The sequence below is a fragment of the Boleophthalmus pectinirostris genome, unplaced genomic scaffold (genome assembly GCF_026225935.1).
Source record: "Boleophthalmus pectinirostris isolate CB_2022bp ecotype Guang Dong unplaced genomic scaffold, ASM2622593v1 HiC_scaffold_23, whole genome shotgun sequence".
Lineage (NCBI taxonomy): Eukaryota > Metazoa > Chordata > Actinopteri > Gobiiformes > Gobiidae > Boleophthalmus > Boleophthalmus pectinirostris.
The window spans coordinates 9,406,908-9,420,995 of NW_026571207.1; the positions used below are offsets into that span (position 1 = coordinate 9,406,908).

Genomic DNA, 14,088 nt, shown 5'->3' on the forward strand with positions numbered 1-14,088 from the left:
TATAGGATCTCCCCGACAATATCGTATTTCTCCTTATACTACTGTGTCATTTTTACGCTGCCTCCAAGCTGGGCCAGTGCTGCTATATCCGCATGGGGAGAGCTGTGTGCGGAGATGAAGGGCCAGTCTGACGCGCCGGGGCATAGGGAAGAGATGAATCTGCTAGCATTTTATGGCTGTGGTCAAGATTCCAAAGGTTAGCAAGAAGTCAGCTTTGACATGTAGTAAAAAAACACATTCTCATAGGAAATAATGCCCAGAAGGGAGCGGCGGATAAGCAGTTTATCTTGCTCTTGATGATAAAAGCGCTTCTTGTTTGACAGAATGAGAGAATTTAGGTTATGGTGCAACAGAGGAGGCACTTTATACTCGGAGAGGCAGGCGGGCAGCGGATGTGTTGTGTTGTTAGAAGTGAGCGTGTCTTCGCAGCAGAGTTTGATGGCGCCATCTGGACTGGTCACTTGAAACTGCGCTGTCTTGTGTGTGTGTTTTAAAAGAGGCCCCCGAGGAGATGGAGGGGCCACTGAAGCAGGCAGCGCGAGAGGCCCCTGTCAGAGGAACACACAGGGGAATCAATCTGGACTAGAGCTGGATGTGTGTCCAAGGGAAGACAGGAGTGTAGGAGTGACAGTAAGAGGTTGGAGCTGAATGTGTTAGTTTATTAAGTGTGGGGGCAAAAGAAAAGAAACTGTTACTGAATTAAAAAGCTGTATTTCCATGTAACAAAGAAACTGCTAAACTGCATGTTGTGGTGAAGGAAATTCCATTCATTTAAATAAAAAATATGATAAAAAATAGGTTCATTCATGTAAAATGTTCAATGTTCATGTGCACCAAAGAGTCACAGTGGACCGAATATCTGGGAGGCTTTAATACAGCTTTGAAGTCCAAATAAAATGTATTTGCTGTCAAGGTCAGCAGCCCCATGTAAAATAATACACGATAAAACACAAATGATGCTGGCGGCACTTTTTGGAATAATGAATACCCATATTATTATACATATTAAATCAAAATTACACAATTGTTCATCAACTCAACACTGTTGATGGCCAAGTATATATCAGAATAAGCCTAAAACTAGTAGTTAATCACAAAATAGAAAATTATTTAATACTAGTAATCACCTAATACTGACATGTGACTGATTAAGTGCTGAGTGAATAGGCCAGCTACGTAACTCTGACTGCATTTTTCATACATCTTTGACAATCAATTAAGCTGTTTGTAGTTGTAGTACGAAAATACTCAAACACATGATATTGAAAAACACATTAATTTTAAAATCTATATGGATACAAAGTGTAAACAAAACTCTTTAACTCATCTTTAAACTATAGAGTCCTTGATTTTCTCACAAACCATAGCTGTTCTGAAAGAATCAGATGATACGCTACTGTAATGTTATTTCTTTTTTTACCAATACATAGTCTATTACAGGTGCACTACGTAGCTTAACTGATTACAGGTGCTTTTACTGAAAAAAAAATAATAATTGAAAAATTGAAAAACATGGATTTTTTCTGAGAGCTGTGTCACCTCTCCACAGAACTAACTTGTAACTTCACCTACTTGTCTCCATGGAAATAGCAGGGTTCCCACTCTTTTTCACTGACAAAATTTCAAAACTTTTCCATGAATTTTTCATAACCTAAAGTGAATTTTCCATGACTTTACAGCACCCTACATGTGTAGAATTTATCAGACTTTTAGGGCTAAACATGAAATGTTAACCCTTTCCACTCACCTTATGATTTGGGATTATAGTTTTTTTAACATTCAAAATAATGTCAGTGCATTTATTGTCATCTCTTTTAAACAAAAGGCGCATACATTTGGAAATAATCATAATAGCCTAATGATAACTTAGCAGAAAGTTGTATTTGTGTGACAGAGATACTAAAATTCCATGACTTTTCCAAAACTTTCATTGAATTTGCAAAATTCCATGACTTTTCCAGGCTTGGAAAGTTACATTTTAAATTTCCATGACTTTTCCAGGATTTCCATGACCGTGGGAACCCTGAAACAGATCAGCTTAATGCCATACTGTGGGACATTCCAGGCAAAGCAACAACTCCAATATCTCCATGGAGACAAGCAAACCTTTTTTCAGAATCAATTTTTGTCCTTTGTTTCCCAACAACCATGGGGTAAAAGACATGGCCAAATTGTATCAATCCATCACCAAAGGGGAGACAGTTGAACAGTGCTTTACAGACAGCTCTATTCGGCAGCGGCCTGTCTATCATTTGTTCCATTTGACCGACGCGTCCAAAGCTCGTCTAATGTCACTTCCAATGGATTCCCTGTGTCTTTTCAAAGAACTGATTCAAATGCATTGCTTCTGGCAGCCAAACTACAGCTTTCCACAAACGCAGGTGACAGCTAGTGTTTCCACAAGAGACAATAATAAATATGCGCTGGTATGATGACTGCCAGCACGTGCTGTTTAGTTAATTCTAAGTGGCTAGAGGGTTAAGCTGTTGAATGCCAAGTTACAATTAGATGATATCTCCGTAGCCGCGTGGATGGGTCTGTGCCTCCAGGGCCAGAGAGGAGAGCACTGTTCAGTCCCCGCTGCTACTCATGTCCAGCCAACTAGATCTGCAAAGGTGGGGACTGTTTTACACTTGGAACAGAAACTCTGTGTTTGGATAAAAGGTAGATGTGCAAAACAAATGTTGGAAGCTAATAATGGATTGGGCCCACAAGGACAGCCTTCAAACCAAATGAATAATAGTCTGACTTTAATTTCTGTTGGTGAAATTTCAACCCAAAAACTCAGTGATCTGAGAGCCAAAAAGTTCACTATCAATCAGGTTATTTCACGTGATTTCCTTGTATTTGGTGGTTATATGCACTGGGTTATCTATTCTATCCTATTTAAACTGTGAAAAAGAAATAATTTTGAATAAAAATGTAGACGGCACTGAAAATGGTAATGGGTCTTTTTTTAATGTTTCATCTTATCTGAGCTTTAGATTTGGCAAATGTCAAAACCATTTTCTAAAAAGTTAATATATTCTATTTCAAAATCCACCATTATACATACAGTCTTTATTGTAATTAAACATGTTTTCTTAACAATAGTATTACATATATTCTTAAATTAATTGATTGCATATAAGCCTGTAACGATAAATAATAAATCAATTAATTGTACGGTAGCTTTTAAGGAGCTCGACAACTTTTCCAGCCGCCATAATTTCTATTTGCATGCTTGTTTTCCACGTCTCTCTTGCTCCCTTTACCAAAGAGAATGAATGTCAAAGGACTTCTATCGCTCTCTACTCGTTTCCTTAGTGTAAAGACCCTCAAACGAATGTGTCAGCATAGACCATGGGGCATGGACTGTATCCCATGGACTGTATGAACGGATTATTTGTTTATCAACACAGCGGATGCATGCGCAGCCACTGTCAGCGCTAACGTCGCCATCAGAGCACCAAAACAGTTCATGGCCATGTGACAAAACAAGTCAGGGTGCCAAAACTAGTGAGTAGGACACGTCTCAGCGGCCACATGCGTCACATGTGCAGACGAATGCAAACGACAAGAGGAAATGGCTCAAACCCCAGCAGCCGACAAACACCCATACCCAAGCGACAGGACTAGCCCCACCCCCGGGAGGGCCCGAAATCCACTGAAATCCCACAAGACACCGACACGACACCAGACAGGACAATGGCTCTTTCTGCAGGAGACTGCGCTGGAATCCCTGTACAAAAAAATGGACGAAGCGAGGAACCGGACTTTATATTATGAATTTAATTTTATGATGGACAAAATAGCGAAATAGGATCATATGTCACGGGTTAATACAAACATTTTAAGACCAAAATGACGAGGCTCACAGCAGCAGCCACAGAGAGAGGAGACACAATATTCCAATGTAAATCAATGACTAAAATAACTTTAGAGGGCAATTTTGTTACAGAGACTTAATAATCCATTTTATTTATTGTTTTTATTGTGTTTGGTCCAACAATGGTTTATTCAAGTGCATTTTTTGTCCTTGACTACATTAGGCTATTCTTATGTTAACAGGTCTATTTTATTTAGGCTTATTGTTTTTGGTTGTCTTGCAGTTCCTGTGTTAAATGTTCTTTAGAAAGTTTATCTAGTCTATCTAAACTTAGACAATCGAGAAAGTCTAAGTTTTGATATTTGAGAGAGTGTATTTGCATTTTTATTCCATTGTCATTATATTAGTTGAAAATTATCTCAAAATGTCTATATTATTGTTTATCGCAATAATTTCTTGGTCAGTTAATCATCCAGCAAAGTCTGTTATCGTTACAGGCCTAATTGCATAGTGAAATCTGACCAGTCTGGTTGTGTTGGTGAATAAGGGCAACAGCCACTGTCATTGTAGCTCAATCTTCTTCAGTATTCAAGATCATTATTCTTTATATGAGAAAAAACATGTACCCTGGCCTACATCTCTGCCAGAGTCAATACCAGTCAGAAATAGTGGATAGTTCACGTCAATCATTTATTTTCTTCCATGCTTTGGATATCTATTGTGGCCTATTTAGATGCTCCAGCTGACCTTTACAGGAATATCTTTGGACACTGGCAGACTACACAATAACAACTGTTTGGCTAGGTGCTGGCTGCAGTGTGACCACTAAACACCCTAAACAATCTATGTTTTACATATTCATTAGTCTAATAAACAATTGCAGGTCAAAATTTGATATGTAAATTGCCAGTGCCAGTGAGGGTCAAGGTAAAGACTGTTAAAATACACAATCTGTGCTTTTTTTCAACATAGCCACCAGGACATTGGAATAATGAATAATAACCCAAGGGTACTCCTGCTAGTGCAGCTTTGTGGAAATTCTGTCTCCTCATTGGCTGGTTTCAGCATTATACTCCTGTTATTTTCATGTGGTAAGGGTTGCTATGGGTACACACCACTTTACCCATTTCAATCCACCAAACGAAATAAACCCAAATCAATATTCTTTGTCCAGTTATTGATTTCTAAGTGGTAGGAGTGTAATATGCTGGATAATGATGTTACTCATAAATGTTTCAGAACAGAGATACTTCCTCAAAGTGCATAGAACAGGTTAGACTACTCATTTCATGAAAACATTGTTCATTTTTTTTTTTTTTTTACCACAAATCTTGCCTTTTTAAATTCTGGTGTTAAGTTTATAATTAATTATAATAATTATAATTTTCCTTCCTGGTTGAGCACGAGCAGCAGATATGACAGGTATTGTAATAATGAAATAAAGGCTGAGGCACTCAAAGAGATTTACAAAAAAATGAAAAGCCTTTATTTCATGGCAATGATTTTAAAACCGCCAACACATTTCAGTCTTATACTGAGCCTTCATCAGGGCATGTGTATATATGTGTGTATGTGCAGTGGCAATTTCTGTTACCTAGCAACCGTAATGTTCACAAGGGCCAAACTTGTCTAATTTATACATTAAGATTATGTATTACATCAACTAATTTTGTCTATCAACAATGTTTAATCTGTCAGAAAAATGTTTTTATTGCACCAAATGTCCCGCAATTCTGGATGGAATTTTCAGTGTTGATGACATAGGTAGCAGTATTCCCTTTTAGGACTCAACACTACTTTCTGTATTTGTGTATGTAACTTTTCGGCAGTGTTCCCGCATCCGCACACTTAACACGTGTACTATTCCACCAAACCAAGTTAGTAATTAAATAACATGAATACCTGTTATATGCACTTTAATGTACCGTATTTTCCAGACTATTGAGTGCACCTGAATATAAGCCGCAACAACAACATTTTAACATTTTAAAATTGTACATATATAGGCTGCCCCTGAATATAAGCTACAGGTGTTCACGTCTTCAAGAACGTTTTCAAGTTCGGTCCGTTTCCTTTTATCGCCTCTGAAAGTTTTTGTCGTCTTTTTGCATTGAGTCATTTCGTCACACTGCCGTCACCAAAATCTCACCATCGACTCACTGATGACGAGCTCACCTGCAGCAGCTTTCTTTCCTTCTTTGAACGCCACATCAATTGCTGTTAACTTAAAAGCTGCATCACCTGCATTTTTCCATGTATTTTCCAAGAGGAGGGTGTGTGAAGCACAAAATAATCGTTCAAAACACAATCAACCTAGAATCAGTGTCTCGGAGGATTTCAGCAGATTTTAGACTCTCTCTGGGACGGGGCTAGTTCAGTCAATCAGGTATGAGTGAATGTCCAGCTACTGAGGCTTGAGACGTTTCTTCTCGTCATTTACACATACAGGTAAGACGTATCCCCCTCACTAATGTTAATTTAACATCATAACTTATTTTACCACACGACAATAAATTATTTCAGTTGTGCTTTCTGCATTCAGACTGCGCTCGCATCTGCTGTATTGCCAAAACATAGACTGTATATATGAATGGACAATGTGCCAAACAAAGAATTCGTCCATCTATTAGCCGCATCGTTTTATTAGCCGCAGGGTTCAAAGTGTGAGAAAAAAGTAGCTGCTTGTAGTCCAGAATTTACGGTAATTGGTGTACCAGATGCCTAATCCAGACTTACCTATGCAGTAGCACAGGATGATTGACAGCAGCACGGCCACGGCCACAGCGATCAGGGCAGTACACTTCCAGGAGCAGTGCTTGGGGGACTTCTTGAACTTGAAGGCCCCTCTGGACAGGGTGTTCCTGGGCAGGGGGCGGGCCGGGGTGGAGTACACTGTGCCCGTTGCCATGGTGTAACCGGGTGCCGCAGCGCCAAAGAAAGGTGTGGATCCAGTGCCTGTTTTAAATAGAAAGTGCCTGTGGAGAGAGGGAAGAATTTTTAGAAGAAAGGAATGATTTCAAAATAGCTCAAAGCTGTAAAGATGTATTCATAGATGTAATAACGTGTAAACTAGGGATGTAACAATATCCAAATCTCTCTGTACGATATTATCATGGTATGATTTATTGCGATATTTTGGAGAGGCTAATATAATTGTAGATAGGGTATTTTTTTGCTTTTAAAATACCTTGACAAAATTTCAGTGTGAATTATTTCCATCATAATTGCAAGAATTCAAGTAAAAACATATTTCTTCATGCTGTTCCAGTCTGCACTGAAATGAATCATGGGATATGTAGTTCCTGATGTTTATTCGCTATTGCTACTATAAAACAATGCGTTTAAGCAAAGGATTTTGTAATTCGATAAATTGTGACAGCCCACGGTATTATTGTGAGACTTTTGACGATATGATATCACGATCATTTTAGCTATCGTTACATCCCTAGTGTAAACGTGTGTTACATTTTGAAATTAGATTAGTTATGCATTTATATCGCTCCTATCATAAACTTTTGAAAGAAATAATATTAAAAGTTTGAAAGCTTGTTTGGGTCTACTCAACTATGTGGTAACTAATGAGCACAAGGCAGATCATTTTATTTATAATATATTTCTGAAACTTTATAAATTGTAAGGTTGAAAATACAAAAAGGTAAATTTTAAGGACTAAAAATAATTGTGCCTTGGATATTAGTTACCACAAAGCTTGTTAGCTACAACTGTGGCTTCAAACACTTAATTTTTTTAAATTTGTCATAAGGTTTGTGAAAAAAACAAATTTACTTCCAAAACCCAAGCAGGCTTCAAAGTGGGCAGGACTTTTAAAGAGGGGGAATTTTACTTCTATGGGGTATTAACTGCGAACACAAAACATATTAGATCACCAAAAAATGCTATATTTGCCAGTACAAATTATATTATATTATATAGTATAAGTTTCACTTTCGTTTTTGACACTCTGAGTCTCCCCTCCCTTTTCACTCCGTGTTAAGTCACTCCCCCTTCAAAGCACTATCACAACACAATCAGTGAAAAAACTAAACCAAAAACTAATCCTGGACTTTCTGAGATGTCATTATTTAGCCAGTGAGTAATCATATACTCTCAGTCCCTTTTTCTTTTTAATACTATGACTCAAGTTTTAAGGGTACAGTAAGAAATGCATTTGGGGAAAATACATTTGGCACAGTCAGGGCTCACAACAAGAACCAACTTTGTGCAGTCAAACCTGTACTGTCATGAATAAGAGTTTAGGAACTTTCAAAATGCCACAGCTGAAAATGCGCTAGTCAGAGCTTCAGTTTACCTATGGGGAATTTGGAATGCTAAAACATTATTGAATAGGCAATAGGCAGCACATCCATAATTTATTATAATGTAGCTCCATAAGAGGAAGTGGATCGTCTCCTGAATGCACTAGAGTAAATCAGCAGTTTGAGGAGTGCGATGTGGATCAGGGTTTGGAGAGGGGCTGAGTTCAAACGCTATAAGCCTAGATAATCCTGACATTGGGAAAGGTGAACAAAAAGTAGCTCATAAAAACAATCATCTCCCACTTGCCCTTTTACTACTGGGCCTGTGCTAATAGCCCATTATACCTGGGGTAATTAAGAGACTTTAATCAAATGCACTACAGAGTGATGGTCCTATTAACTCCTAAACCCCACGTGGAAAGCTCTTAAGTAAATGAATTAAGCCTTGTTGCCACTCCTGCCACTACTTAGAGTCGAATACCCCAATGGCCCGCGGCATTCTGAGTATGGCCACGGAAAATGAACTGATTGACCATGCACTGGGAATGTCCATCCAGGAGCATTAATAAACCATAAAGTGAAATCATAAAGGAATGAAAGAGGAATTAGCACAAAGATTAATGTCTGATGTATAGCTAATTAAAGTTGGGAAATGCAATACAAAAAGAAAAGAGGATTGGACTAATTACAAAAATCATGAAAGGAAAGATAACTTTGTTGAATCTTGTAAAAAATATTTTGTTGATTCATCATTTTGGCAGTAGTTAAACTGAATTAAAACAAAAACGTATACTTCATTAGTCTATGTCAAAACTTAAAGCCTAAGCTGGAACCAAAACAAGGCTAAATAAGGACTTAAGAGAATATATTTACATTTGAAACTTTTGGGGAACATTCAAAACCATGTAAATTAGTGTCCTTAGGCCCTTGAACATTAGACTGCTGGAATTTGAATATTGCCCTAAACAAGAATATTGCCAGTTCAACTGCAGCTCATGTTTGCCCTGACTTGGCATATTTCCAGTTCTGTCCCAGATTTTCCCATGCGTGTGAGCTAAATTTCTCTTGCCCCAGTACAGAGACTGTATAAGCATCTCTCGATGTTAAAATAAGTCCAGTGTGTTCTGTCTGCATATAAATATATATCCAATAATGAGGAAGTGTGTGTTAGCATGTTGTTAGCTTTACAGTCACAGAAAAGCTCAATTCTGTAAAACACTGCTGTGAATAATTAGGATGTTCGGAATGCACAAGGCAAGTGAGTAATAACTTGACCACTGCAAATCATTATAAAATTGACTAGTTTTGTTTTTCACATTTTTAAGACATTAAAAATCAGGTACAGCGAGTGCCTTTAAGCACTAGTTGTCCATTCCTAGATATTGTTGTAACATCCTTACAAAAATGCCTGTTAAATACTAATTAGTGGTGTGCAAAAATACTGAAATATTGATATATCGTATCGTTAAATCATGGGCTGCTGTATCAATATAGACTATTTTTTTGGTATATTTTTCTAAATTATTTTGTTACAGTGCTACAATTTTGTTGCTTGTTTAGAGGAAGAAAGCTTGTTTATGCGACACATTTTGATTATTAAAAAGGTGTGTTTCATATTAACTTTCCAAAGAAGTGGTTTACGTTAAGTATCACAGCCATGATTTAACCATTATTTTTTACTGAAGCACATTAAACTGATTTGAAATATATATCGAATCAAAAGTGCACTGTATCGAAGGATATATCATATAGTTTTCTATGTATTAAGGTATGTATCGTATCGGCAACTTTTAAGTGATACCCAGCCCTAATACTAATATAAAAACAGATGTGATACGATGAAAAAATATTTCCAGTAAGAGCAACAGAACAGGTTTGCAGACTTGGTTACATAAATAGCGGCATTCACTACCCCAGATAAATTGAAAGCGTATTCATCATTTCAGCTTTTCTTTTAGCTTGTGGGGTAAATGCCTTACTCAACATTTTACAACAAGATTTGTTTTTATGGAGTCTGGATCCCTGGAGCGGTTTCCATGGAAACCAGTCATTTAAACACACCAATAAACCGATAACGGCGAGCGGGCTCATCAATTATTAGTGCAGCCAGTGTGAAGTCGCCATGTAAGTTTTAAAGGCTGCTCTAATCTGGAGTGTGATACTGCTCTAAAAGGCCCACCACTGCTAATTGGATGCATAATCAGAAAGTCGACAGGCGCGTGCTGAACATTTCAAAGGAAAATGTTTCACTTGCTCAAATTAAGTTACATTTTACGTAGGTGGGAATCAGGTAGTCTAAATTATAAACAGGTTATTACACCACTAAATATATATAATTGGGATTACTCTAACAAGCACAGCAATCAGATTTTCAATGTATGTATTGATAGTACTGTTCTGTTCAAAAGTTGACATTTTAAACGCCTCTAGAAGATTTAACAAAAAAAAAAAATTAATATAAATTAAATATGAACAAACTAACACAAGAATCAAATTTCAGAGCATATTTATTCAGATCTGAAATACAGGGTTAGCAGTTTTGTTTGTTTTTTTGTGGAGGAAATAATGGTACTTCAAAAACAGGCTCTATTCACGCTTACCGGAAAAAGTATGGAAACATGCGACTGACAACTTCTGACAACTTGTACTTACCGATACTGGACCACAGACTATGTAAAGAATATTTATATATACAGTCTACATACTGGGCATGTGATAAAACCATGGATTCAGCAGCAGCGCTCTTCACAGCCTGTGTGTGTTTTTATTAAGTTAGATAAATTATAATACGCAAATTAAGAGGCAGTTAATAAAAGGAAAAAAGAAAGAATACAATGACATCTAGATGAAGCAAGGAGGACCATTTTCTCATTTTTGTCTTCAGATTTTGTAAATTACTAATGCCAACAGAGCCCAAAGGAAGTTATCATCCACATGTTTCCAAACATCTACTGGTTTTGTGACGTAAGTGTAAATAGAGCCCATGGTAGCCTTTGTGATTTGCTCTCTGCATCCTTTCAAACTGTGATTTTGACTCGATTGTGAATACTCTTGAAGCCCTACATCACAAGTAAACTTTAGTAGACAATACTAGTGATTGTACCAGTGAGTCATGGGAAATTAAAATGTGCCACCTCAATTTCTCCTGTTTTTGTGCATCTTGAGCTTTTACTATCCAGTTTGGATTCATAAATAGCCAACTTTAACTTTCTGGTTTGTCCTAGTTTAGGCTGTTGTTTTGTCTGTCAGTCTATATCAACTTTAGAATTGTCATGTTTAGTGGCAACTCAGGGATTTAAAATGGAGGTATTATGGGCATAACATATTTAGATCACCATTTTACCTTTTGTCAGTTTGAAAATGCTATATTCACAGAAAACAAAGTATTAAAAAGTTTTATTAGTTTCTGCAAGACTGCTGAATAGGGAGAGGTCGTGTGGTGGGAGCAAGGGGAGCACTGCAGAGAGCTTCCTGGTTACGTACGATTGTGGGCAGAGCCTTAGACAAGTGATGTGGTCTTGTAAACCTAATCGGGTGTTTGAAAAGTGCTCGTTAGAGATTGTGAGATCAACCGAATATGCACATGTTTTGATCAGGGAGCGTAATAACACGGAAAACTAACAATTTTGCATAATAGCCACTCTTTAATCATCTATGAAACAAGTCTCATTCTGGCTTCAACTTAAATAAGACTGTGTTGTGGTATAAACAAGTTATTACACCGCCAAATGGGCTGAACAATTTGGGGAAAATATCTAATTGCGATTTATGACAAGCATAACAATCAGATTTGCAAATTATTAGAGGTGTAGCGGTACACAAAAATCACGGTTCTTAATGTACTTCGGTTTTGAGGTCACGGTTTGGTTCATTTTCAGTACAGTTGGGAACAAAATGCAGAACCATTTGTTTGTTGTTTATTTGTGTTTATTATGATAAGATAAGATAATCCTTTATTGTCTCCCATGGGATAAATTTGTCTTGGGACAGGGGGTAACACAACACAAAGCACCACATAAACACCACCATACAATACAAATAGATACGAGACCAAGTAGGACCACGAATGATGCACCAACAGGACTTTTAAATCATTCTTTACAGCTCTTTGCATTCTTGTATTCTATTAATAATTGCACATTCCCTAAGCCTATGTGCAGTTTTAACAATTTGTTTTAACATTATACAAACGGGAAAATAAAATAAATGCAAAGTGCTGCTTGGTAATTCTAATAAGTTATAAATAAAATATTCTCAAATAAGCAGCACATGTATGAAACATTATAAAAAATTAATTCCTTTTAAACAGTAAACAAAACTTTTCAAAAAGTAAAGCACAGCACTAATAGTTCCAGCATGAAGTTTTACTCTCCATATTTTTGGCCAGAAAAACAGCTTGTCCACATTGTCTGAAGTAAATGCAGATCTGTTGGCAGGAAGGGGAGGTGGGGGTGGAAATTCTGTGCCGGCGAAAGGAGAAAGTGAGGACCGGGTCGCGATAACTGTAGTTTTGCAAGGATTCACGTGGTTCGGAGGGACGTGGTCAAGGCGGGGGGGGGCAATTACTGTCAAAGCGGCTACCCTAACTATAAAGCGCTGCGGGAAATGCTGCCTTTCCAATCACGGACGAGTTCCCTCATGAATATTAAAGAGCCGAGCTTTCCGTGTAGCTGCACATGTAGTGGCAGAATGTAAACACACACAAATTCCGTGAACTCAATCGTACACTGCCCTGCCCTTAATAGGATTCTGTTCTACTTTAATTACAAAAACTAAAATGGTAAATGACAAGGTTAAACTTTTGTGGAGTTTAGTTAGATTACTTCTATATATTCAATTTGCAACTGTAATGATGACTCCTGCCCTGTGAGAGTGTAACATAATGGCATCTAAAATCCTCAAACCACCCAATTACCGTATAACCAGTTTATAGCACAAGTAAATTAATTCATTTAGGTAGTCCCATCTGTCACGATAATTACTATATTGACTTACCGTTCAATAAGAAAGATGGAAGATTTTACTGTCAATATTTTTCATGACTTCTTTGTAATACTGGGGAACTTTTGATTATTTTTCTGTACTTCTAAATTTGAGCTGTGAAAGTTGAACAAATAAAAACTTCCTTGTCTCATTATAGATACAAATTAACTATATAAACATAACTACCTTATTCTGCTATGAATTTATTACAGCAAATGTTTTTAATGGTATTGTTCATGAGGAGTCTTTGGAGGGATAATCCTGCTTTGGGCTTATTGTCTCAGTTTCTTTCAGTATTGTTGATTATTGTCTATATTTTCTTCAGCTATTCATCACACTTCAAAAACTTTTTTTTAAAGTGGGGATACGTGATTTGTGATGTGACCCCCCTCACTTTTCAGTACAAACATAAAGGCACCAGGCCATATTTACTCAAAATGATGCAGAATGATCTTGTTAACATTAAAGGCATTCATAATCACCTACAGAACATAAATCATGGGCTACAACACCTGTGCCCAGGACTAAACCAGGACTGAACCAGGACTAAACCAGGACTGAACCAAGACTAAACAGAGACTGAACCAGGTCTAAACCAGGTCTAAACCAGGACTAATCTTGGACTTGAGAGCGAGACAGAGAACCCGTGGAGCAGGGTGTCCGCAAAGCGCGATCGGGCAACGGCTGCACTTATCCCTGTGGGGGCGGAGCTCTGTGTCGGTCCTTTCGCCTGCGGTCGGTCCTAGTTCAGTTCTGGTTTAGTTCTAGTTTAGACCTGGTTTAGATCTGGTTCAGTCCTCCTGGTTCAGTCCTCCTGGTTCAGTCCTCCTGGTTCAGTCCTCCTGGTTCAGTCCTCCTGGTTCAGTCCTCCTGGTTCAGTCCTGGTCCCTCATGTCTCAGGTCCCTATAGGACAGTACTGGAGATATCATGAGCCTATGCAGGTTGTTTTCACCATTTCCAGTAGCTCCAGTTTGACATTTAATTTGTAAGTGATTTTATTTTTTTTTATATCTCACATCGGTAGAAGTGGGTAGACGGCG

At 37.7% G+C, this 14,088-nt stretch overlaps 1 protein-coding gene across 1 annotated transcript in view; it reads right to left on the minus strand.

Moving 5' to 3' along the window:
* si:dkey-237h12.3 (teneurin-3) overlaps nucleotides 1–14,088 on the minus strand; it is a 338,669-nt gene that overhangs the window by 200,110 nt on the left and 124,471 nt on the right. Inside the window, 1 exon segment of the mRNA XM_055159618.1 lies at nucleotides 6,545–6,783. Coding sequence (XP_055015593.1) covers nucleotides 6,545–6,783 — 239 coding nt within the window.